At 43.9% G+C, this 27,993-nt stretch overlaps 1 protein-coding gene across 4 annotated transcripts in view; it reads left to right on the top strand.

The window, feature by feature from the left end:
* ARHGDIG (Rho GDP dissociation inhibitor gamma) overlaps positions 1–27,993 on the top strand; it is a 57,833-nt gene that overhangs the window by 20,258 nt on the left and 9,582 nt on the right. For 3 of the 4 annotated variants that reach the window (XM_075830686.1, XM_075830685.1, XM_075830684.1), the window contains exon 2: positions 24,964–25,146. In XM_075830686.1, coding sequence (XP_075686801.1) covers positions 24,969–25,146 — 178 coding nt within the window. In that variant the 5' untranslated portion in view covers positions 24,964–24,968. Of the gene's footprint in view, positions 1–18,664; positions 19,049–24,963; positions 25,147–27,993 lie in introns of those variants that run through there. The other variant, XM_075830683.1, reaches the window with a different exon arrangement.

Genomic DNA, 27,993 nt, shown 5'->3' with positions numbered 1-27,993 from the left:
TAATACGAGACGTGTGGGCGCGTCGCTGGTGTAATGGCGGTCACTGACGCTTCGTATATGTTATCACTGTGTGTGGCCGGTCGTAGCGGAGCCAACGTGATGATGAGACTTCAGGGAGGCGTCTTGGTCCTTTTGTATCTTGAGTTATATGAGCAGTGGAGTGGACCTCATTGTACATAACCCGCCTGACGGCGTATAAGCCGTTCACACGGTGCGTTTGTGTCGTTTTTGGGTGGAGATCTGTCACCAGCTCTTATATGGCGGGTAGGAGAGTCCCCCGATTCTTTTAGATCATGACGTACTTTAAGATGGAGGTAGGACCAGCTCCATTGTGGAGGCACTGTGGGTGATGCTCTTATGGGGTCATTTTGGTTGGTTCTGTAATGCGGGTGCTGGATGGATCTATTGAAGGGGAACTGTGGTTGGGGTTATGAGGGAAACGGCTCAGTTGTGGGGGCAGTGTGGTTGGTGCGGTTATCGGGCTGACTTGGTTGTGGGGGTACCGTAGTTGGTGCTCTTATGTGGGGGCAGTGTGGCTGGTGCTGTTATGAGGCTGCTGGCTGAAAGGGAAGCTGCAGTTGAGGTTATGAGGGAGATGCCTCTGTTGTGGGGGCATAGTGGTTGAGGTTATGAGGGTAATGTCTCTGTTGTAGAGGTACTGTCGTTAGGTTAGAAGAATGATGGCTCTATTATGGGGGTACTGTAGTTGTCCGAATGTGGGGGCAGTGAGGTTGGTGCTGTTAGGAATTCAGGCTGGTTCTATTGTGGGGGAACGGCAGTCGGTGTTATGTGGGAACAGTAGGTAATGGTGTTATACGAGCTCTGTGGTGTTGGTATGATGGTGCTGGCTCTGTTGTGGGGGCACTGTCTTTGATGGGTGGTATTGTGGTTGCTTCTGTAATAGACGCATTATAGTTGGTGCTGTTATGAGGGTGCTGGCTGGCTACTGTAGGGGCACTGTGGTTAGGGTTCTCAGGGTGATGGCTCTATGATGGGGATACTGTAGGTGGTGCTCTTGTGTAGGGGCGGTGAAGTAGGTGCTGTTAGTTGGAGGTTGGCTCAGTTGTGGGGCACTGTGGTAGATGCTATGTGGTTGCTGGCTGACCTTGTTATGAGGGTTCTCTAATCGTAGCCCCCCTATATCTTCTTGTAGCCCCCATTAAGTGTATGCGTCCATCTCGTTGATGCCAGCTTGCCAAGCAACCAACTGCCTACCAATCTGGGTGACAATCTGCCATACAGGAGACTGCTCCTTCATCCTGCACAGACTTGTTTTAGTTCCCTTACACTAACCGCCAAGAAGCCTGACAAGTAATGATTCACCTCCCTAAACATAGTCTGTCTCTTATCCATTTGTATAGCTGTTGAATTCCCTCTATTGTTCCCTGTTATCAGCCAATTTAGAATGGGGAACGGCTGACTGTAGTGTTCAATGGGATGAGTGGCAGGAAGTGTAAAAATCCCCAAACACCTAGCTGCCCACTAATCACTGTCACGTATCTGCAGATACATCAGCCGCTCCTCTTATTACGCTCCCGCACTATTATAAGCTGCCGGGTTGATGCGTGCCTGTAGGGTATGTTGTATGTATTATATGGTGACGTGATGATCCCCTGACATGTCTGTATATGCACAAGGTAAAATTCTTCTCTCGACGTGTGACCGGTGGATTGGACCTCCTTGCGTGAAGTTATCTTGGAATCCTGCTCTTCGAGTGCCCAGTCGCTCGTTACCCGGCAGTGCTGGTGTGACTGGTATCTGGCATTCTTCACTGACACCCACTTATAGGGCGATAAGGTGTTCATTGGGGTTTTGTTTTTGTAGGGTGGCTAACTAGGAAGTGTGGTATTATAGGGTTGTGGAGAACGGCAGAAGAGGAGTGGACAGTTCTTGGGGTAGTCCACCAACAATTGGCAGGACGACGCTCTATTCCAAGCCTGAAGATGCCCATACGCAATAAATGAAAGACGTCCGAACCTGCGAATTACAGCCGGACCGCCAACGATCTAATGGGTGTCGGGGTCTCCCAACAGCAGATGCCTGGGGTTATAAAGAAATTAAATCCAACATGCCCGGTTTCTTGTTCCCATGATAGATCTCCGTCTCCCCATTCGAAATAAGCCATGCGCGCTCGGACAAATTGCGAGTACATATTAGTGGTGGAGTTGGGCGGAGTAGCTGTCAGCCGAACGAGAACTTGAACGATGGCTATATCAAGTGTATGGGCGCCAATGTGAGAACACCCTTATGGTGTGGACCTCAAATAGCTAGAGGACTATGGTTTAGACCTTCTGGGACTTGTAGAGCTTGGGTTGTGACGTTTTTCTCTTCAATATTGACCACAACTGGTAAAAGATGTTCCTTAAAAATAGTTTCCACCTAAAATTTCACCCCCAACCACAGATCTGAAGGCTCAACCATGCTGCCATCTAATGACTCAACCAGCCGTCTGGTTGGTTGAGGGAGTCCCGTCCTATTGTAGTTGGTCTTGGCCGATTGGGATTTCATTGAGCCACCTTGGCATTGCCGAAAGCAGACTGAGAAGTAGAGACACAGTGAACGGCTCTTCTAAGTACTTCAATGCGTAGGCAGAAGTGTGGACAACCCGTCTTCCCATCTTCCTTCGTTATTGGTGTTGGGGGAGTAAATTTTAACAGAAGACATGTTGGTGAGCTGGAACATTAGGTCTCCTTTTCCTAGGAACCTTCTCAGCCACTAAATGGTGGGTCTTAGTAAGACTTGGTGGCCAAAAACGATGCAATATGTGTAACGTCCGACCTTCATGGTAGATGCCATATTTGATGTAAGGAATCAAAACAATGTTTTCGGAGTGCCATGTATTCTGCCTGGGGAATTTTTTGGGTGGGGTTGTCCTCAGTCACAGGTCTTCTTTCAATTGCTACACTTTATAGACTAAAGTATTGGGACACCTTCACATTACACCTACAGGAGCTTTTTTGACTTATCCATATACATTAATATGAAGTTAGTCCCCCCCCCCCCCCCCCCTTTTGCAGCTTCCACTCTTCTGGGAAGGTTTTCTACAGGATTTGGGATTTCTTTGCCCATTCATCCAGTCGAACATTTGTGAGGTCAGACGCTGATGTTGGGGGGGAGGGGGCCGGGCTCGTAATCTCCGTTCTAGTTCATCCCAAAGGTGTTGGATGGGGTTGGGGTCAGGACTCTGTGAGGCCAGCGAAGTTCTACCACACCAAACTCACCGAACCAACCTTGTCTTTATGGACCTTGTGCACTGGGGAACAGTCATGGGGGAACAGAAAAGCTCCGAACCCCAAACGTTTCCTCCAAAGTTGGAAGTGACAGTTGTCTAAAATGTCTTGTTTGCTGAAGCATTAAGATTTCCCTTCATTGGAATTAAGGGGCCGACCCCTGAAAAACTTCCACTTTAGAATAATACCACTCGGAGTTGATGGTGGAATATCGAGGAGGGAAGATATTTCCGGAACTGACTTATTACATTGGTGGCGTCCTATTACAGGACCACACAGGAATTCACTCATATCTTTACAATGACCCGTTCTATCACAAATGTCTGTAAAGGCGACAGCAGGGCGAGTGCCGGATGTTATACACCTGTGGTAATGAAGGAAACACCTGAATTCAATGTAAGAGGGGCGTCTCAACACTTTTGTCCATATAGTGTATGAGGAAGTGACTTGATTTGTAAAAGGAATTCGACCAACCGAACACTCCCCTGTCACCTCTTATCTGGAGGAAGAGGAACGTCTACTCTACTTGTTGTTCACGTGAGGCTCAGAAGTTACTCAACGTCCGCTCCATAAATCCATAGAGCAGGTGACACAGTCCCGGTAACACTAGGACAATGACTGATCTCTACAGCTGCACCTTTATCTGTGTGTGAACAGGACGGTTATGGAAGCCTCTCTGATTATACTCCAATCTCATATCTTTGAACCGTAGCAAAAGGGGTAATTGACCCATGGCCGTTTTTTTAGACCTCCTTTATCCATTCCCACCGACCTCTCTAAACTTCCACCCAGTTTTTAAAAATGTCTGCATCATGGTTCCAGTTGTGGTATAGAAGGGGTTCCAGTGCTATGGACATTCCCTCAATGATTGGACACAAGTCTTCAGGAAGGTCCAACCATTGAGTTTCATCGGGAGCTTCAAAGGGGCTCAAAAAAATTCCTCCAGACATTGGACATTAATGTGCTTGGGTGGTTCTTCAGCTGTCCATGTCCTCTGCCTCCCACCCTTATGTCCTATCTGTTGTCACCACATTGATGGATGGGACGTGTTCTCGTCAGTTACCCCCTTCCTTGTGTTATTTGCATCTACGTTTTGTTTTTCTTTCCTTATCTGAAATTATCAGTTCTGTTCCACTTGTATTAGGTCATCCCGTCCCCGTATCTAGTTGTGTTGCAGTAATCGCTTGTGAAGATTGAAATAAATGTCTGTCATTTATTCGGCAAAGAAAGAACCTTAAAATTGTGAAATGCTGTTCTAGCAAAACCAGATGTGGATACGAAGAAAAGCTTAAAGTTTAGATGTAAAAGTCATCTACATAAAGATTGGAGTCACTGATCACTACTGATCCTGAGTTACATCCTGTATTATACTCCAGAGCTGCACTCGCTATTCTGCTGGTGGAGTCACTGTGTACATACATTACATTACTTATCCTGCACTAATCCTGAGTTACATCCTGTATTCTACTCCAGAGCTGCACTCACTATTCTGCTGGTGGTCACTGTGTACACACATTACATTACTTATCCTGTACTGATCCAGAGTTATATCCTGTATTATACTCCAGAGCTGCACTCACTATTCTGCTGGTGGAGTCACTGTGTACATACATGACATTACTTATCCTGTACTGATCCTGAGTTACATCCTGTATTATACTCCAGAGCTGCACTCACTATTCTGCTGGTGGAGTCACTGTGTACATACATTACATTACTTATCCTGTACTGATCCTGAGTTACATCCTGTATTATACTCCAGAGCTGCACTCACTATTCTGCTGGTGGAGTCACTGTGTACATACATTACATTACTTATCCTGTACTGATCCTGAGTTACATCCTGTATTATACTCCAGAGCTGCACTCGCTATTCTGCTGGTGGAGTCACTGTGTACATACATTACATTACTTATCCTGCACTAATCCTGAGTTACATCCTGTATTCTACTCCAGAGCTGCACTCACTATTCTGCTGGTGGTCACTGTGTACACACATTACATTACTTATCCTGTACTGATCCAGAGTTATATCCTGTATTATACTCCAGAGCTGCACTCACTATTCTGCTGGTGGAGTCACTGTGTACATACATGACATTACTTATCCTGTACTGATCCTGAGTTACATCCTGTATTATACTCCAGAGCTGCACTCACTATTCTGCTGGTGGAGTCACTGTGTACATACATTACATTACTTATCCTGTACTGATCCTGAGTTACATCCTGTATTATACTCCAGAGCTGCACTCACTATTCTGCTGGTGGAGTCACTGTGTACATACATTACATTACTTATCCTGTACTGATCCTGAGTTACATCCTGTATTATACTCCAGAGCTGCACTCACTATTCTGCTGGTGGGGTCACTGTGTACATACATTACATTACTTATCCTGTACTGATCCTGAGTTACATCCTGTATTATACTCCAGAGCTGCACTCACTATTCTGCTGGGGTCACTGTGTACATATATTACATTACTTATCCTGCACTGATCCTGAGTTATATCCTGTATTATACTCCAGAGCTGCACTCACTATTCTTCTGGGGAAGTCACTGTGTACATACATTACATTACTGATCCTGAGTTACATCCTGTATTATACTCCAGAGCTGCACTCACTATTCTGCTGGTGGAGTCACTGTGTACAGACATTACATTACTTATCCTGTACTGATCCTGAGTTACATCCTGTATTATATTTTAGAGCTGCACTCACAATTTTGCAGGCTTCAGAGCTGAGATCTCCCAGCATTCCCTGCTTGTTCAGTATCTGTGCATGCCTTGCTCTGGTGATTTAAGTTCTGTGAGGTGTCTTCTTTAAACGAGGCACTGTACAATTGTCGGATCACAGCTGGGGTGTCATTAGACAAGCTTGCTGACTGTTTCCAATAACAACCAGCAGAATTGTGACCGTAGCTCTGGAGTATAATATAGGCTGTAAATCCGGATCATGTAATGTATTTACAAAGTGATTGGACTTTCACTTTTCAGCTGAAAATGACTCTTCTAGGTCCGTTCTCTATGCAGTAATGTGAAGGTTTATTATTAATTATTTTAACTGTTCATGGAGTAAATGTGGCCATACAAATTATTTCACCCTTCGCTTCTGGGAATTCTTTGGCCTGTGCCGCAGTGTTGTGGTTTTTGGTTGAAAGCCAGAACTGAGTTTTTCATTTACCAAGATGTTCATAAATGTGAGTGTGATCGGTTTTTGTCCTCGTCCGCAGCCACTGGACGCATTTCTAAACGAACGTCCGTGCCAGAAACTCCTTTGTTCTCCCGCTGGGTGTATTTTCTTGTAATCAGATTGTTAAAACGCATGTGGAAGCTCCTGTCCTCTTATAAATACCAGGAGTTGAGGAAAGGTAAGGCTGTAATCACACATGCAGTTTTATTTAACCAACGCCAGGAGTGGATCCGAAACACGCGTTTCACCCCAGCCTTATAGAGTGATGACTGACGCTAAGCTCTACGATCCAGTGGAGAGACTCCAAGGAAGATGCGTCTGAGTATAGACCTCCAACGAGAAGGACTGGGGCTACACAGTGACATTTGGTTGGTCATTGTTGGCGGGCGAACATGTGATGTCTCAAAAAACATGACCGCTTCCGACTTTTTGAGACCATTCGTTATTTCTTGATATTCGCAATCTTGATATTCTTTCATCTGCCTGAGTGGAAGAGACCTAAAACAAACAAGTCTGTGCAGTTTAGAGGAGCAGTCTATGGTGTAGCAGACAGCGCTTCCTGTGGCCACTTGTGTACATACAGCCACATATACTGAAGCGGTGGTCACCCAGAAATGAGGACAAGTGGTTCCTAGGCAACCTGAATATACAGCCTGCAGAATACCGTGATGTGGAGGGTCCATGTAAACTAAAGATGGTCAGAGACGTCAAGACTGTTATGATTGCGTTTTCACCTTTTAGAAATTTACGGCTTGTATGTCTTCTAGGTGGGGGGTGCACCGCTGGAACCGCCCACCTGTTGGGAGAACTGGGCCCCCTGACCCCCATTCTAAAAGCCATGGAGAAATGACAACACATTTGCACCACTTTTTTTCCTTTGAGTTCTATGAAAGTCACGGAAACACAGAGAAATGTATAATACGATAGACCACATATCCGTCCATGAAGTTGGACAATGACTCGATACATATGAGTGCCCCTGATTTTATTTTCCGGCTTTGGCGGCGCTCTTCCTTCAAAAAAATGGGCATGGTCCTCTTCCCAACCAGTCTATGGTCAGTCGGTTACAGAGTATGTATAACTTTGTAAATAGTCTTGATTAAAAAAAACTGCCATTTTTGTGTATACAGCGCTGATGCAGATGTGTCTCTATGGTTACAGACTACAAACAAACCCTTTGTGTAGTCTGATTCTGTGCTCATCTGCTACACTCATCTTCCCCCTCTTTTGCTGTCTGTAGGTTATCAGAAGATGGAGTGGAGGAACACGTGACTACACAGGGTTTGTTTGTAGTCTGTAACCATGGAGACACATAGGTCTGCATAGGAACTGGATACACAAAACAGAAGAGAACTATTCCAGCTACCCAGTTTTTCCAGACTCCTGAATGGTAAAGTTACCTAGGTATGGTAACCGGCTTGAAGACGACTCCTGGACTATTTTTCAGGAGACTTTTTAGGCGAAGAATCTTTCGAACTCTTGCAGTCGTTCCTATAAACTGTAGCTGTGCCCTTTTTAGAATCTGTTATCTCCTCTTATATAAAACGACAGAAAACAAGGAACGAGCCGAGTCTTGTACAATGGAGCTATTATACATCGTCTACATTTATTAATATACTGGCTTGGCAAACGGCTTCATTGCCAGAGGGGAAGTGATATCAGCCAATAAAATAGTGCCTCTAGTGGCCAAAGGGGGAATATCAGAACATTTTTTGCAAATGTAAGCGTTTACATTGGTGTTATATGCCAGGAGGATTTTCCGATTTATAACTCCGACGGAAGCCTTGGACGTATAGGCATACGTCGCTCATAGACTCATAAACATGATGCGGCACGTTGCTGCCTTGTGCCGTGAATCCGTGCTTATAGAGAGAAACCACCTAACCAGCCTCATGTGTTCTTCAATATTTTTCCATTTCCTACCATGCGCTTCTCACTTGTTTTTTTAGAAGAAAATATTCCTTCTTCTGTCCGCCATTTTGACAGTAGCATTCCCCGTCTGCGGTCACCAGCCGTGTGAACAGGATGTCCCATTACTCTTGGCCCAGTCATCACTAGGGAAAGAGGTGACCCGATCACATCTATCCAGAAGTTGTAGTTATATGGATTATTCCAAATTGATCAGGAGGCTGGAGAGATGCAGGTCTAAGGCACAGGACAGGCTGGAGACTGTGCTCCGTGCAGCAGCATGCAGCATGTCACAGGCAGTGTTCAAACTCCAGTCCACTGAAGGAGGGGGCAGAAATGATTGGCAAAAGCCTTACATTATCTATAGGAGACTACACAGGTCCAAGAAGATTTAAGGTCACCCAGAGCATTCCTGAATTGTTGGCTGGTACACCTGGTACTTCCAACATCTCGATCCGTCCAGGAACGCCCACAAAACCTACTAAAAACGCCCATGTGAGGCCTGATTTGCGGGACAATTGCAGAAAAAACTCAATGGTTGGACGGTAGGTCACAAAGGAAGGCGATACTGCTCAGGGCGTCAGCATTTAACCAAAACCGATCCTGCTTGTAATTTACGATATCTATCGCCACCTTCTGGTCAAAACTGCACAGATAATTTGCAATGCCGCAGATCAGTATCACGTTCCACTAATAGAATTGCGTTCTATGGGGACCGGTCACGGAGCTTCAATTTGGAACATTGCGTTGTCTCGATTGCGTGCACGCGGTTTTGGCAGCGTGGTTGCGTCAACTAATGTTTTGCAATTTTCAACCAGTCGGTTTTTAGCCCTTGCTCTTTCTTATTGAAATGAGTACCGTCCTCCCGGGCATGCATAGTTTTTCATGTAAATGGACCCTGAGGGTTTTTTCACGTCTTATTTTATCTGATTCCAGCACGGAACATGATCTGTTTTGGGAGGAACGTGTCACCCCAGCCCCCCCCCCCTTCTGATTTTTGGCATGACGTGATATTAATTTAACTTTATTATTCATGGGAACAATGCGGCGCATCTGCAAGCCCCCCCCCCCCCCCCCCCCTTGCTGATTATTATGGTCACTCCCGGCTATACAGATAGTGGAATTCCTGGCGCAGTGTCAAGTGGGCATCCTTAATTAAAACCAGCGGCCGTGCCAGTATCAGGCTAATTACTCTTTAGTGCTCTCGTACGCTCAGCAGCAATAAACCCAAAATCTGAAAACTGCCCGTCTGATACCCCTCCCCTCACCCCAAACAATGAATGCCATGAAGTCTACGACCTTCACAAGGTGAAACTGTTGGGAAATCCTTTATTTCCTACAGATGGGGATCACACGTTACTGGGTCACTTAGGATTAGATGTAAAAAAAAAGAAATCCCTATATTGCAGAGACTTCTACAAGATCCTGAAAAAGAAGTGCTTCACCTCCTGGTGTCAAAAAGGGCCGGAGATTTGCTAAAAGGGCTGGATTTAATAATGCTCGGTCTCCATTGCAGCTAGAGCCGTTGTTGGGAGGGGTCCTGCTGCAGCAAGCTGCCTCTCAGCCAGCGACAAAGCACCCTTAGGTTGGGTTCCCACATAGTGAAAACGCTGCGGACTTTCCGCAACGGAATTCTGTGCGGACATTCCGCACCATTTACAGTAGCAGCAAAGTGGTTGAGATTTAGAAAATCCCACGCTGCGGGAAAAAACGCAACGTAAACGTTAATAAATTGACCTGCAGTGCGGAATTTCAATCCACGTCATTTTCTGCTGCGTTTTTGAGTGTTGCGACTTTTGCGGCATATTCGCAGCAATTGCGCCGCAAAAATCGCAACTACGGAAAAAAAAAAAAAACATACCCATAAGTCTCTCTCCGTCCAGTCCGGCCTCCTGGGATGACGTCGCATTCCATGTGACCGCTGCAGGCTGTAGCATCATCCAGGGAGACCGGACTGCACAGGAGGGACGCATCGCCATTACAACGGCCTAGGTAAGTATGAGCGTTTTTTTAACGCTGTTTTCCGCAGCGGAAAATTAGTCCGACAAAACCAAACCACAACGTGGTGCAGTTTTTCGGACGGAATGTACCGCTGGTTCCAGGTCTGTTGCGCTGCTCGTTTTTTACGCAGCGTATCCGACCCGTGGGAACCCGGTCTTAAGCAGTCTCATGCATGCCATGTGCTCGTACCCTGTACTCTACAGGCAGGGGTGTCTTGTGATACCTGGGGCACTGACGGTAGTGGAGGACAAGTGTAAGTAGGGTAAGTCCCTCTAGTAGTACATGGTTACACCGTTGGTACACGGTCCCTAATGGTCTGAATTATGGACCCGCATGCACGCCGTGCCACTACGTTATGCCTCCAGGTGGCATGTATTCACCCCTAGAAGCATGTAAAATAAAAGGTATATGGACTCGGAGGTAGTGTATGGGCCCGTAGCAAGTTCAGTTGAGAGGTTGTCACAGCTCCACCCCCTGGTATTGGCGTTACAGCGATCAGTCAGCCCGTCCGTGGCAATGGTGTTGTAGTCAGTCGAGCCTCACATAAAAGGGCTTGGGCTTCCTTTTTGAAGCTGCGTGGTCCACATCATATGGATAGAACTTAAATGATTGTTACAGGAAACCCCCTTTAAGACTTAAACGGGATCGGTGGGGGTCAAACTATTTTTTTCAAATTTTGTACGATAATCGCTCCATCTGGTAGTGCCTTAAGGCCGGATTCACACGAGCGTGTTCGGTCCTTGATATACGGACTGTATGTCGGCAGTATTTCCCGGACTGAACACAGTGCAGGGAGCCGGGCCATAGTGATCTGTGACGCTCGGTGCCGCTGCGAGAAAACGGTCACGTACTGTAATCATGTTCTCAGTACGGGGACAGTAGTTCCGCGGGGCGGCAGCGACACCGAGCGTCCTAGATGACTATGGCCTGGCTCCCTGCACTGTGTTCAGTCCGGGAAATACTGCCGACATGTGGACCGTATATCAAGGACCGAACACGCTCGTGTGAGTCCGGCCTTAGAGTCAGTACAATATTTCGCTTATCAGCACCTCTTATCACAACAGTGGTGTCGGCCCAATGTGTAAGCGATCCTTCATTTCCATGAGTTAGAGAGGTGTCCGTGCTAAAAAAAATGATAGAACATGTCCTTTTTTTTGGGCTGTAAATACGGCACGGACGCTCCCATCGAGGTCTATGGGAGCTTCCGTAAATACGGACGGCTACTGATGTGCATCCGTAAACGGTCAGCATTTACGGAAGCGTTGCTAGGCAATATGTTTGTGACATCATTTGCAGCGTCCCTTTTTTTTACGGATCCGTATATACGGATCAAATACAGATGCAATACGACCGTCTTTACGTACAACCTTGCGTATTTCATCCATATATACGGAAGACTACGGATCTGTATTTATGGACAGTATTTCAGGATAGATGAAAGTACGGTCGTGTGCGGGGCCTAAGGGAAAGCAGCGCACATTGGGTATTGGTACACGCCCAGAATTGGGAAACTATTACAACGTTTTGGAGTTTTTGTTTTATTTTTTTCTCTTTTGGTTAATTATGTGATTTAAGAAATTCGCTGATTCAAAAGCACGCGTCGTGTACAAATAATGTGACATTGGTCTCTGCCGGCAGCTGCTGCTCCGCTCATGAGTAATGCGTCTATTTGGCAGCGTTCTGCGGCATCTGTCAACTGGCACTGGAGTCCTGACACGAGAGATTTACATATTTTATGAAAATAAATCATTCTGAGCGGAGAAATCATCAATCACTAATTAAGGGGAGCCACATAAAAGAAACACAGTACCGCGACCCCACGCTCTGTTTACCCAAGAATTAGCCAATTACCTCACATACATTTGCAGCCAAAAAAAAAAAAAAAAAAAGATTGCCCTCTGTGGGGTTGGCATGAGATTCTAAAAAAACATGGCAGCTTTTTATTTTTTTATTTTTTTCAGAAACAGCGCCACTCTTGTCCATTGGCTGTTTGTGGTATTGCAGCCCCATTCACTTGGATAAGGCTGAGCTGTAATATAATAACACACCGGCCCGTTGTGACCATGCATAATACTTTGCCAGAACCCAATCTTCTCAATCCCTTTTCTTGGCTGGTCCAATGTGGTTTTTTTTCTAATACCCCTTGAATGGGGTATCGGCTATAGTTTTGGGACCCTTCTTGGCTCTACTGATCGGAGATCTGAATTGCACAGGGGAGGGCCATATGTAACCAGTGGTTTTTTTTTTTGTTTTTTTTCTCCAACCTCCTGATCAGTATCTTCGAGGGCTGCTTGGTGGACCCTCTAGGTCAACATGTGACTGCCCTAATTTTGAGTCCTTGTCAGAGGGCATGTTCCTCAAGAAGACAAAAAAATATTGACCCTCCACGTTTTGGTTCTTGGATATGTTCATGTTTTTTTTTATCCTTCGATTTCTTTTTTTAATTTCCATTTTGAGTTTTATATAACCGAGACCTTCCCTTCACAATCCCGTCATGCACCATGAGCGTTATGTCGCATAAATCTTGGTCGATCCCGATATGAGGGACCGCGTGTTATGACTGTTTTTGGATAACAAGTTTTCCATTGTGGTTTCCATTGGAAGAAAAGGTGTTGCATGAAATCATTGAGTTCTGTAGTGTCATTCCGAAGGACCACTGGGGATTCTATGGATAGGACAATGTCGTCTTCAAGTCCAAGCCATAGGGAAAAATGAGACCACCTAATGATAGATGAAGCATCTGGCCACGTGGCTTGGATGAGATGTTGTCTTGTAGAACGGTGAAGATGACAACTTGGAAACTCGTTAGTCTTGACTTTTAGCGGGGGACAGTATGTTCCTTCTTGGCATTTAGGTCCCACCTTATTCGTGATCCCCAACAAACTTAAGCCTCAATTCTACAGGGTTAGGATGGTCCTCAAACTGGTCCATTAAGTCAGATAATTGGCCTCCACAATTATATCGTCGTCCACCAATATGTAGGATGAGCGAACACCGGCTTGTTGGAGTGGAGAGTTTACAACCGCTGTGGGCCGCAAAGCTCCGAACGTTTGATATCGAGTAAGTTCTCGGACTTCGCTGAGATGTGATTGTATGTGATGTGAGGTCTTCTCCACCTTTTAAAGGGAAGGTGTCATGGTTTTTATTTTTTTATTATATTGCTTTTTAATATAATAACAAATTTTATTTATTTGTGTTCTCATTTTTTTACTTTTACTTCTCTATGGGGGCCGCCATTTTTTTTTTCATCTCTGTATGTGTCGATTAACGACACATACAGAGATGTAATACGGCACATACAACCCCATAGAGAATGCAAACGGGAGCCGTTCCATTCTCAGTTGCGTGCGCTGTCTGTGTGGGAACGGAGCATGCGCCGCTCCCACACAGACCAAAACGAAGCTCGTTCGTAGGGCGAAATCCGGCGCCATTTTCATGTGGACCGGAAGCCGCTGCCGGACAGTAAGATGACGACTTCCGGCTGCGGCTTCCGGCTATATGTTCAAGGAAGCGAAGACGCAAGGAATAGGAGCGTAGACCAGTGGCGGCAGGAGCAGGTAATTTATGTTCATGTATGTGATGTGTGTATTATGTTCGTGTGATACTGTCTGCTGAGCACTGTATCTAATCCTACTACACTGTGCAGTCGCTCAGAAAATGGCGGCACACAGTGTAGGAGGTTTGAAGATTCAAACTCCTCCTTCTCCTGGCACTAGCCAGAAGAAGGGAGGTGGGATTGTGTGAGGACACTAGAGAGAGTGTGTCCACCCCAAATTTGCAGCATAAAGCAATGAGGTTGCTTTACCACAGTGACCATGCTGCAATTTTGGGAACTGCTCCCTCTAGTGACAGCACATGGAAATGTTATAAATTAGAATCTACTTTTATAATATTTCCTGACTTGTGAAAAAATTAAACAAATTAAAACAATGTGTAATCCATTAAATACTAATTGTTTAACTGAAAAAAAATAAAAATAATTTCTAGCGACACATTCCCTTTAATGATTTTCCTTTCTGGTGGGATGTTCTAGATAAAAATGTCCCTTGGCATCATTTTTCATGAAGGCTCCAAGTTTCAGAACATTCAAGGTCAAAATATGCAGGAACCTACAGAAGATGACCTCTGAGGATAAACCCAAGACTTTATGGTCCACATGGATTATGTTTCAAGCTCCCAAAGAGATGAAAACGGCTTAATAAATGTCTTAAGGGCCAAATCCCCCTTGTGATCGTCTTGTGATCCTGCGTTATTTGATCCTATGCTTGTTGACCTACTCGTCTTATTTCTTCCCCTAAGGAGATGCCTTCAGGTTCTTCTGTTTTTGCTTCTATTTGTTTACAGCTTTATGATGTTTTTTATGCTGATGAACTTTTTGAGTCCTGCAGGAATTCCTAGCGCCTACTGCAACATTTGGTGGAGGCCGCGTAATGGTTGGGGGCTGTTTTTCAGGGTTTGTCCCGTCCTTTTCAGTGAAGGGTTAATGCTACATAAATCTGCATTGTCCCCTTCTTTTCTTTCCTATAGGTCCTGTGTCATTTCTGTAGATTTATATTATATTGCTGACCCTGGGAGCTCGGGGTGAGCGGCTTATCTATAGGTTCCTCTCGCATACGGCGGGACGTAGAATTATGGGGCAAGGAAGGTGATTTTGTCAAATTTGAACGCATTTATTTATTCTTTTTAGATCTTTTATCTCATCATTCCGGTTTCACATTTCCTATGCACGACCTCCCTCTGACAACCCTTCATGTACTCAGCGGGGGAAATCTCACAGAGGTGTTCTGAAATCGTACACGTGTTTTCAATTGATGGCCGCATTTACGGATTAACTGTTTTGCTGCAGGACAGATCTTTATCACGGCCGCCGAATACAGAATGTTACTGACCTCGAATGGCCTGCGCCGATTCCGCACCCCGTCCTATAGGACAACCGGGAGCTTAATATGATAATTACAGATTTTGGTTGGGTAACTCGAGCTGCGGGACAGCGGATTAAGGCGAACCGCACAACTACGCGTGCTGACAAATAACTTAGATTTAATATTCACATTCTCTGCAAACGGCAAAAAATGTAAACCCCCGGGCCGAGCGAATCGGGAGCAGAAAAAGCGAAAAAAAATTTAAAGGGCAATACCACTTAATACTTTAAATAATGCCTGTCTAGCTGAACCGCCACCTGCATCAGTGTGTGTGGTAAATGATTCTCTCGTGCAGCAATGACCCCCAACTGCTCCTCAACTCTGGACGTGTGACAGTCGCTACCACTGTAAAATATTAAAGGGGTCCTCTAGTCCTCAGTAAATGGTTTACATCGTTGTATAATAAAAAGTTCTGCAGCTTTCTAATATCATTAAATAATAATTTTTTCACTATTTTCAAGATCTCTGCTTGCTGTCAGTGAATGGGGGACATTTGTTGTTTACAGCCAGAGGATGCAAACCTGTACGGAACTAATACTTCTCAGAGCTGAGGATTTGTTACAATTGTATCCAGTCTAGACGATCGTCTGTGAGCTAAACACCGCATCAGCAGCACAAACCTCTCTCCTGTCCTGATAGATTGTTACAATGTGTCAGTGCAGATAAAATGTGTTCACTTGGTACAGGGGCGAACACCAACAATAGGGGGCCCCAAACAATATATTTGCAATAGACCCTCTGTGATTAGCTTCAGAGCGGGATTTCAGCCCCTAGATGTAAACAAGAATGATCCATTCACTGACAGCAAGCAGAGCTGATACAGATATACAGTACAGATATGTAGACAGGCAACTATCCCCACAGTCTGGATGATGAAACTTTATTTTGAACTATGACTAAAGTCTTTGTTGCTTTTATGGGCCCGTGAATGAGGGGCCACACAGGTTGACTTCTTATTCATGGGTGGCAGTGACCTTGTGTAACCCTTCCTCCCTCTCCTCACAGGTGCCATAAGTCAGTGGGCACCTACCTAAGGGTCATTCTGCCCTTCTCTTCTACAAGGTTGAACCGCTACTAAGAGAGGAGCCCATTAATTCTTTCTATAGGCGCCCTGATCTATACCAAACCTCATGTATGCTCCATATATGTTTTCCAAACCGAAGGCAGGGGTAAGGGAACGAAATTGCCCCTTTTCTATATGCAAATTCCTAATTCTGGAAACTGCATTTGGAAAATGGCAGTTTTCGGGATGGCTGCAGTGGGGGTTGTGGTTGGCTTGGAGGCTGGAGAAGGGGTACATCAGGGGTCCCTTATCTATTCTGTAATGGGCCCTGCCTCCTAAGCGGACTTCCCTGCTTGCTATCCCGATTTTACTCGACCAGTTAGATATTTTTGTTTTGGATTTCAATTGTTAGAAAGCTTAAAGGGGTTCTCCACTTTGGGCGTTTTTAGGTCCCCCAAAAATATGCTGATCACAGGGTATCCTGCTGCTGGGTCCCCCAGCGACCAGCTATATTCTTTATAGAAACGTGGCATAAAGTTTTCAATTTCCCTGCAGCGCCCCCACAGGAGAAACTAAGCATTACACCGTTCCTATTGTCCATGTAATGTATAACCATGGCGGGTCCTCCAGAGCCAGAGAATGGGCGACTAAGTAAACTGCATGAAATCCATCGAATTTTTCATCTAGTCGGGCGTTGAAGGGCTTTCTAAGAGGATTTTGGGGAGAATTTACGAAGACCGGCATCTTAAGCAGAAGCCGGCTGGAGTAAGATGCGCAAGATTTATTAAGAGGGCTGTTAAAGCGCCACAAAATAATCTATGACCGAGATGTGAAGGCGTAGATCTCTATCATTTATGGCGTAAATGATAGTAAATCTGTTGGCCGCTGGTGGCCCCTCCCCCTCTCTAAGCCCGGCCCACATTTAGTGGGAAGAGCAAAATAAAATCGAAAAACCAGCTCTGGTCTGCCAGGAAACTGGCGCAAATTACTCAATACTCCTCCTCCTATGTATTTAACTTCCCCATAGGGTCATCCAGGGACTAAAATAACCCCCCAAAAAAATATAATGTAATTTTTTTTTTCTTTATACATGGACCTTACGTATCCTGGAAGACATTCAGACATGTGTGTGGATTATATACTATCCTATAGCTCATCCCTTGTTATCTGGCTCTTCTTTTAGATGCAGGTGGGATCTGATGATGGCAGACGGGGCACATTGAGAGAATTTAATATTCTAAAGTTCATTTTAATATTCCGGGGCGCTAATACTTATGCAATCCAGTAATACATTGGGTTAAGTTCGCCAAGAATGTGACACACGAGTGAAAGTAATAAAAATGTTCATCATCTGTATTTAAATCCTATATGTAATTCATGGCCACCATTATGATCGTAGAAAACGGTGTTACGCCTTTTGGAAATCCCGTGGGGCGGAGCATGACACAAGATATTTTTGTTGTGTTCTTTGAATCCATGTGTCATGCTCCGCCCCTCAGGTCTTACACTAGTGCGATGTGGATCATTTTGCCTGGAATGTTCCTTTTTAAGACTCTGGATCGTTTAATTCTATCATCGGATTAACCTTATCCTGACAATCTGTTCTGTAGGATCCATTTAAGTATCGGTTGGGTGTTTTTTTTGTTGTTTTTTTGTCTTGTTTGTTTGCAATCTGCATTTATTGAAAACTGGGCCACGACTTTGGAATTATTTTTATTTTTTTATAAAAAAAAAAAAAAAAAAACTCTTATTTTAATTAATTTCTGTTGTTCTGTTAAATATATTTTAAATGACCGGATCGCATATTGTAATCTCCTCAGTGTAAAATAAATATTACAATTTAATATAAAGTAGAAGGTCAAAATCCTACAGTCTTGATTCTATGGTTTAAAAAAAATAAAAAAAAATTACAAAATAAAAGGGAAAAAATATATAATATATATACATATGTGTCTCAGCCTCTACATATAATTTTTTTCTAAAAGAGGAATTTTTTTTGGGTTCTATTGTTAGTAAGAACTTATACCCTCCCTCAGAAGTAAATGTGAGCCTATCCCTTTTTTTTTTTTTTTTTTTTTCTAATTTTTTATTGTAGCAGCAGTGGATACATTTATATCCAATTTTTTTTTATATACTGTAGAGTTGTTTTTTTGGTTTTTTTTCTCCCCGGTTGTGGCACGCTCAGGGCCTCCCTCTGCCGCAGCCCGGCTGCTGTTTGTATTCTGGTGTGTGTGCTGCAAAGACAAGGATGAGCTCATTGCAGTTGTGGGGATTGATGGAGCTGGGATTGCATGCAGCAGGGAGGGGAGAGCATGGGGCTGTATGTATAATGTGTGAGCAGGGAGGGGAGAGCATGGGGCTGTATGTATAATGTGTGAGCAGGGAGGGGAGAGCATGGGGCTGTATGTATAATGTGTGAGCAGGGAGGGGAGGGCGCGCAGCCTGCAAATCACTACTGCCCACAGCCAACAATCCCATTTTTTCCCCATTACGTCGCCTCCTGCTCAGGTATTCCTCTCAGAAGGAAGATTCGTGAAGGGGGATCTCTCCACTTTGTCTTCTTTGATGGCTCTTTAAGAAAAAAAAAAACCTCAGACCTCCCATTCTCCTCCATTCTTCTTCTATTTCTTGGTTTTCTGTATATATTCTATACTTTATAGATTATTTTTGTTTTTGCATCTGGTTTGGACTATGATGGGGACCAAATGGGAAATGTTGGGAGTCGACGTCTGTGAATTTGGCGGACAGCTTATGGAACTTATGTGGTTGACCGTTTGTTACAGAGGTGAGATCATCTTGGCTGTTGCACAGGAGGGGCTGGGTTTTTACAATAAAGTTCTCCCTTTTTTTTTTTTTTTTTTTTTTTTTTTTTTATTATTTATTTTATTTTTATTTTTTTTATTTTTTTTAATTATTATTTGTTTTTTATTCTTGATATTCTTCACATTTTATTGCATGCCTTGGAAATATTATACTGCACTATATCATTATTTTATACTTAAATATTAGATTTTATATTCTACATTTAGAATTACATTTTTGGATACTTTTATTTTCAAATATTTTATATAGCAGATTATATTTTGAGATTCTTTTTAATATATATCTTTCTATCCAGCAGCCCATGTCTATAATTTCATACTTGACATTTTTTCCTTTTTTTACTTTCTATTGTCAAATATTTTATAACCTGTTTTCTATTGCAGATCTTAGATCATCCTACATTTTAGGATTGAATAATATATATAATATTTGTGTGATTTTTTTTGTTTTTTTTTTTTTTTTTGTTTTTTTTGTGTATTTCAATGTGTAACAAGTGTCTCCTCTTCAGATCACTGCTCAATATTTAAGGTTTTACAAAAATTATTTTGATATTTTATCAAATTTTAGCTTTTTGCAGCCATAGTAGGTGTCGGCAGTGGTAGGTAGAATTATCTGGGATCCTTCGAATAGAAGAAAGCCATGGGTGACTGCTCGGACCCAGATAAAATCTTAATATAAATTGTTACTAGAGCCGTCATTGAGTATTGCACGCTTCTATACTCTTCCTACTTCTGACCTTTTATTAGACGGCATCATCCGGCCTCCACCCCGGTCTGTCCCCAGAGTCCATGATGTCATATTTAATGCCGGCTTTGTCATCTAGGTCTCTGGAGATCAGTGTTCAGTGTCACGGTAAACCATCAGATCTACTGTAATGAAGTTCACTGCGTAAAAATATCATCATCCAGCTCATTGGAGGGGGGGGGGAAGCTCAGGGCTACAAATTGTACATAATTACCATGGGAAAATGTAACCTGTTATGCGGGTAGTTTGTCATTATTAGTATTATTATTAATGTTACATGTAAATTGTGATGAGGTATATACATTGTACCCTAGAATAACCTACTATAAGATTTATCGGGAGCTCCCTCTGCCTGTCATTAACTGGTACTGCAACTTATTTGGGGTTAGGCTGATTTTCAACTCTGATGTATTTTATAGGATAGTATGAAGAAGAAAAAATGGTCACCCTACTTGACCTCACATGTGGTCTGAAAAATAGGTCTGTGCGCCCACCTCTCCATTCATTGTCTGCGTGGCTGTGGCGGCTGGCAGTCACTTCACCAGTGGTCCAGGGACTCCCCATTCTTGACATAGATGCGGGTCCCACCTGTGGGACCCACATCTATCAGATATTTATGGTCTATCATGTGGATAGGCCATAAATGTCTGTGATGGGAATACCGATTTAACTTTGGAATGGAGGTAGGGCGCCATTCAGATTTCACCCAAGGCAGCGATAAAGCACCCCTGTCTTTACCCGATTTTTATATAGAGTTTTTTTTTTTTTTTTTTTAAACCTTATCTTGACCTTACATACGCCATTTGATCTCGTCAATGCAATAACAAGGGTCTGCTTCAGGGTTTAAGCTGGCGCGGTGGAGAATATAAACATAGATATATATGGCGCCAAATTCTCATTGAACCTGTCAGACGGCCGTCTCCCTCCATTCTTGGCTGAATTTTTCCCTATTCTGTCCTATTTGAAAAGGTTATTGAGCACAAAACTGTAAACTTGAGTTTGTCCGCACGCTCATCGCCCATTTTTTTTATGCAATTGGACGCCCTGGACTTGAGTCGGACCCGTCTCTTTTTGGCTTTGCTTGTGTCGTACACCCAGGGTCGGTCTTAGGGGGTGCTGCTGGCCTTGTAGTTCGAGCAGCCAGAGTTTGCACCCGGATAGGTGCCCGAACCAATGGAAAGCAGGTGCACAGTTTGCAGCTACACCCCCTGATTTATTGATTGGGCAGTGTTATTTGGGCACTGTGTCTACGCCATAAAGGAGGGGGATCCATAGAAGACTATGCACAGGGTACCAACCTAAGGCCGACCCTGCAAACAACACCCCTCTTGTCCTGCATTATGTAGACTTAAAGGTCCTACCCCCCCCCCCATGCCCGTCTACATCCCCGTTGGCAGTGCCATATCCCATTAATATTCCGGTAAACTCCGTCGTCCCTTATGAGTGCCGTCGCCACGTTAAGCTCTCTAGACACATCCAGCGTCTCATCCAGAGATTATTATCTGAAGTGGCTCTTTTGGGAACTAAATAAGATTTCATTTTATGATTAGTTCCCGGTTCTTCACTTTCATCCCCGTGAAGCGGCCGGGCACATGGGTCTAATCTCGTTTTCATGCATTTATTCATGATGTCTGGCGTTGGATAATTCTTCCTGTGAGGTGCGCTTTATCGAATCGCTCTTCAGAACTGGCGATCTGCCCGGCTTTCTTATCTTCTTGAGTTTCTGCAAAACGACTGAATATATTTAAAGGCGTGTAGTTCAGGCGGCCGCCTGTGATTTATACGCCATATAATAGAGTGACACAAATCTGACGCCTTCGCCTCGTCCGATGATGTCGCCGTGTGCGGCGCGCAGTGTCGGCTGCTTTGTATGCGGAGCTTGTTAGGTGGTTATTTCTTCCTAGCGAAACCTTTTTTGATCCCTCGTTTCTCGCCGATTGCTGCGGTGTAACGAGATCGACTTTGCCGTGCGTTTTTTCCTTTTTCTTATTTAAAGGGAAACTCCAGCTTGCTAACCACTGCCTTAGAAGGTGAACGGAGAGTAAGGCGATTGTGGTTCCGTTCATGTATCAACCTGCGTTGTACCTCTTCCCTACAGAACGTCAGTTAAAGGGGTTGTCCGAGGTCAAACACAGCACCACACATGTCCACAGGCTGTGTATGGTATTGCAGCACCGCCGCGTTTCACTTTTTTTTGCAATTCCAGACACGACCTATGGACAGGTCTGGCGCTATTTCTGGAAGAAAGCAGCCGTGTTTTTCTAATCCTGTGCAACCTCCTTTAAGGGCACAGATTTGTGGGTACATTTAGCTCTATATTGAATGAGGACGTCTATTCAAAACATAATCACTACTTCTCTTCTGCCGAAGGGTGACAATTCGAGATGGGCGAGTCGATTCTACACAAGTTAAATTTGGTCCGAATTACAAACAAGTTTCCATGAAATCTAAAACTATTGGGGTTTGCGGCTAACATAATGCGCCAAAATGGCATCGGAGAGTCAGACGCGAGATTTCAGGACAATCGGGGCACTTGCAATTACCACAAATTACTTTGTATTGGACGGTCAATTAAATTTGAATCTGACCCAAATCGAATTTTGGGAAGTTCACTCATCTCTGGTGACAACCTGCAATTTTTTTTTTCTCCACTTCCTCCTTCATTTCCTCACTTCTTCCTCCTTCCTTTTTCTTTCTACCCTCCTTCCTCCCTTTCCTTTGTTGCCTCCTCCTGCCGTACTCTTATTTCTCTCCATTTCTTGACATCTTTTTTTCACAACCCTTTCTCATCTCCTTCCCACAGGCGCCCTGCAGGTATGGGGGCCACTGTCACCTAAAAATCTGTTTCCTACGGTCTATTAGATTTTATATAAGAGACTAAACTCATGAATTTCATAGCTCACGATTGAGGTAGATTTATTAGTCATTGGGAGGGGCCTATTCGAGAGTAAGGACCCTACATACTGTCTTTGCACAGGGGCCCTCTATCTGGGTCTGGCCCTGACCTTTTAAGCTTTCTTCCTTTCTCCCCCTGTTCCCTCACCTTTCTTGTCATTTCTCGCTTCCTTTCCCCTCCTAACCTCTCCCTTCCCATCACTTCCTTTCTCTTCCTAGCCTTTTGTTCCTTCCTAACCTCTCCTCCTCCTCCTCCTCCTGCTCCTTCACTTTCTTCCCTCTTTCCATTTCTGGCATCTTCTTTTCCCAATTAATTTTCTTCTTGTTGCCTTTTACTCTATCATTTTTTGCTTTATACCCTTTTCTTTCTCACCTTCCCCTTTGTTTCTCCATTGTCCCTTCTTTTGTCTCCTCCATTCTCTTAGTTCCTCCCTATTTCTTTCTTTCAACTCCCTTTTTTGCCTTCTCCTTGCCTCCTGTGCTTTTCAACCACCTCTTTCCCTTTTCTCACTGCTTACTTTCCTTCATTTTCTCATCTCTTCCTTTCCCCGTCTTCCCCCCTCCTTCCCTTTCTTCCCCCAATTTCCTTACCTTTCCTAACATTTCTCACCACCTCCTGCTTCCTTTCCCTTTCTTACCTCTTCTGTTTCTCACCACCTCCTTCCCTTCTTCCTTTTTTTTTCTCACCACCTTCCCTTCCTTTTTTTTTTCTCACCTCCCTCCCTTCTTCCTTTCTTCTCACCACCTTCCCTTCCTTTTTTTTTTTTTTTTCACCTCCCTCCCTTCTTCCTTTTTTTTTCTCACCTCCCTCCCTTCTTCCTTTCTTCTCCTCACTCCCTTCTTCCTTTCTTCTCCTCACTCCCTTCTTCCTTTCTTCTCACCTCCCTCCCTTCTTCCTTTCTTCTCACCTCCTCCCTTCTTCCCTTCTTCCTCCTCCCCTTTCTCCTCACCTTCCTCCTCCTCCCCTTTCTCCCCCAATTTCTTTACTGGAGAGGACAATGGTGGAGTATCCTCAGCTTTGCTCTGAAGGCGTTTCTTGATTATTAGTGAAATACTGATAATCTGTCGTCTTCTATTTTCTGGACCAATTTATTTTATTTGGTTTGTCATCTGCTAATCCAGAATTTGTACCTTATTTGGTGGATGCCAGATCAGCAGACATTCCATATTATCGGTTTCTGCGTAGACCATGTATAAAAACTGCAGCCAATTGTGTTCATGTTCCTTTAAGGATCTTTTTAAAGTCTTAAAAGATTAAAAGCAAAACTTGTCTGTATATATCCAGTATGCAGCGTTATTATAATATTGTGCGGTTGCTTAGCAGCCGTTTTACCGCTCTCATTTGTCACCTGTCACAATGCGCACTTCTCCTTTAAGTGGCCAAGCGAATACCATTATTTCCTAATTAGTTTTCCCGACACTCTCATCATCCATTCAGATCACTTTAGGTTTTAGAAAAAAAAAATCCCTTCTATCAATAGATCTTAATCTGTAATTATCTGATGTTTATCCAAGAAATGGCGGCGCCGCGACTTATTGATCGGAGCGGGATTGTTTAGATTTATTAAAAGTTCACGGTTTGGTGAGACTCATAAAATCACATCCGTTTATGTCAAACATTAAAGTATTCCTCGATCATTTCAGTTTATGTAATAGAAGTTGTTGACTAATTTCTTAGTATATCTTTATAGCGACCAGAGCTCAGTTTTTCTGATACACAGCTCCAAATCCCCTCTATAGACAAGAAAAAATGATAAAAATCTTACTATCATCAGTCACCACTAGGAGGAGCTTTCCGTATACTATAATATTGAGTTCGATGTATAAATGGTATGCAGTGAGCTCCCTCTAGTGGTGGCTGCAGGCATCAGCATTTTGAGATGTATTTCTAAGACTATGCAGGGGATTTGGAGCTCTATCAGAAAAGCAAAGCTACAACCAGTTGGCACAGAATGTTACACCTAAAAACATGATGATAAAAGGTGGAAATTCACTTTAAAGCCACTGTTACGGCTTATGCTCCAGTTACAACCAGAGCTGTATTCAGAATTCTGCTGCTTGCTGAAACAATCGCTCCTAGACACTCTAGTGTGTTGTGGGAATTGCCTTTTATTTTATTTTTTTAATACATCGGACTACTGTATAGTACCTAGCATAAACACTACATCTCCCACAATGCACGGCAGCAGAAAATTCTCTGTAAATGAACATCGCTGATTGTTCCTTGTTTCGTTTCAGACATCATGGCTGACAAAGATGGAATTAAACCCATTGAAGATGAAGTAGAAGATGAAACCGACCTGAACTACAAGGCGCCGGAGAAGAAATCCCTGCAGGAGATCCAGGAACTGGACAAAGATGACGAAAGTCTGATCAAATACAAGCAGGCTCTGCTGGGGAACCTGCCGGCCGTAGTAGTGGGTAAGTCAATACCCAAAACAGCAGAATAAACTAGTGGGAGCAATTCCAGTAGTGACCAGCAGGGCGGAGCAGATCACATGCTTTACGGCTGTCTTAAAGGCACAGTCATCAGATCACAATGTGTACTCCCATAGGGGCCGTAGCTATGGGGGGCAGAAGAAGCAGTTGTAACCGTTCCCTGGTGCCTGACGGGGGCCCAAGGGCCACTCCTCTATATAAAGACATCGATATTATACATGGCAGGTGGGGGGCGCTGTTATAGATTTTGCATTGGGGCCCAGGATCTTCACCTTGTGCTCCTACATTGGTTATTACCCAGCTTCCCTAAACCCCTGAATGGCAAACAGCTGAATAGAAATTATTACTTGGTCTTATATTTATTGTGTATGGTCAGTATCGGAGCGCTGCGTTCTGTCCGGAGCGCCGTTACGGCACGTTAGTCCTGTCTGCTCTCTCGCGGCTCGTCTGAACAAGTCCTAAGCATTGATTTTGTCTGCTGGAATTCGTATAGATTTTCCCACTTTCCTTCAGTCGCCGCACATTTCTTCGGAGATTGATGTTCTTTTCCTACAACCAATTGTTGATCAGCCGCTCAGCGGACGATTCATTTATCCTCCTGAGCAGTAATGGATTCATCTCCCCGCTTCAATTCTCTTCCCGGTGTCCTCCCACAAATCCATTATTACAGTGGTGAGTAGAACTGTGTTCAGCCTGAGCGTCCTGGTTCCTGAAGAGAATTCTAGAACCACGGTGAAGACCGACACCTACACAATCAGAGCAGTAGGAAAGAGGAAACCGAACATAACTCTCTCTAGCAAATGTATGCCATTCAGGTTCCTTAGAAAGCTGGGTGAGCATTCCTATTCTTACTGGTTAATAAAATAATTCCTAAATGGCTGAATAGAATATTAAAGAGGACCGGTCACCTCTCCTGATATTTCTTTTTTAGTAAATAATTGTATTCCCGACTAAATAATTCTGGATATTTTTTTTAATGTTGTGCCGTTCCCCTGTTATTCCTCCTAGAAATGTATAAATAAATGTATAACTGGGTGTTACCACTTGGGGGTGTGTCCCTACACATCTAACACTGTCCGATCAGTGGTCACGGAGGTGTGGGGACACACCCCTCTGAGGGGAATGGTAACACCCAGTTGTCAATTTATTCATAAATTTCCAGGAGGAATAACAGAGGGAAGGGACAACACAAAGTTCTAAGAAAATATGTTCCAGAATTGTTATTTCATAGGGAATAGAAGTATTTACTATAACAGACGTGTCAGGAGAGGGGACTGTTCCTCTATAAAGGACCTTACTCAATTCCCTGTTCTGGTCCCTATTGGGTGACGACCGCTCTGGATGCCATATTTGCAGCACCATTGTAGTTGTCACTTCCCCACCCCCACACAGGAGTGACTAGTGAAGTGTACGCTGCATAGATCAATACGCATCACCTGGAAATGCCCTTTAATTTAGATTTCGGATCCTGCATCCTCTCGGCCATGTGCCCGGCACCATCTGTTCTGGGTGGCGGCAGGTGCGCTCTAACAAGTGTTCAGGCATCGGCGGCGGTGATGTGTGACGGGCAGATGTGACTCTTACTGAGGATTTATGGCAGGAGCTCCGCTGGGTCTCGGCTGCGAAATCTGGGGGGAGAATGGAGGATGGGGGGGGGGGGGGGGTTTAAATGGATTCAAGTGCAAAGTACATTGTGAAATCTCTCTGGGGCGCCGCGCTGGGATTATCTGCCACTTATGTTTCCATCAGACGTCTCCTGAGAGGTGCACAGAACGGGGGGGGGGGGGATGGGTAATGATGGCGGCCATTTATCTCCAGACCCTGCCATGGTGGGGATTTAGAGCAGGATCAGTCTGAGATCTCCCTGATGCTGCGGAAGGTTCTGACCAATGTGAGAGGCTTATGTTTAATATATTGTAAGGCTGGAGCTGCGTGACTTGTATATAGCAGCGGTGGGTGCCATCCAGGTCCCGGACACCAGATCTGAAACCCACGGGTGCCAGAAAATTCCCAGGAACAAAGTTGCAGAAATTATTATTATTATTATTAATTCAAATATTAATACTAATAAATAATAAAAAATAAGTCAATTATAATATTTATTATTGTTTTTGTATTTAATTCAATTTTATTATTTTTAATTATTTATTATATAATTTATTCAAATATTAATTCTAATAAATAATAAAAAATACAAATAATGAATAACAATAATAAACATTATTATTTTTAATTATTCATTTATGTTTTGTTTATTATTTGTTAGTATTAATATTTGAATAAATTATATAATAAAAATAAAATCTAATTTAATAATTGCCGACTTCGTTATTACACGGCGTATCTTCTAGGCGGCAGATAAAGCGCCCTGATAATAACTAGAAGACTAAATCCGATTATAAATGTATTATATGAGGGTCCCGTCAGCCGCCCAGTGACCTATTTCTCTAATTTCTGCCACATTTTATTTTTATAGCTTCTAACCTAAAAAAATAAAAATAAATATAATATTATGATGACTGAGGGGGGGGGGGGGGGGTCTGACCTCTGGGACCCTGGCAGATGACTAAAGAGAAGGGACTAGACTGGCCTATTAGAGCGCCATCTAGTGGGACCAGGCTCTGACACTATAATGGGCCCCAAAGGCCCAGCAGAAGACGACCTCATTTGGAGCCAGTCACTTGCCGCTAGGGTGTACGATGACGCACTTACGGCTCCATTTGCATCGGAGGTTCCTGACAGTCCCCAATTTAAGTCAATGCGTATGCAACGCTAAACAGAAATCGAGGCAGGCAACTCGAAACGCGTGAGCGTCCTCTGACCGCCGGC

Source organism: Rhinoderma darwinii, chromosome 6, assembly GCF_050947455.1.
Source record: "Rhinoderma darwinii isolate aRhiDar2 chromosome 6, aRhiDar2.hap1, whole genome shotgun sequence".
NCBI classification, from domain to species: Eukaryota; Metazoa; Chordata; class Amphibia; order Anura; family Rhinodermatidae; genus Rhinoderma; species Rhinoderma darwinii.
This window is presented reverse-complemented; position numbering and strand designations above follow the sequence as displayed.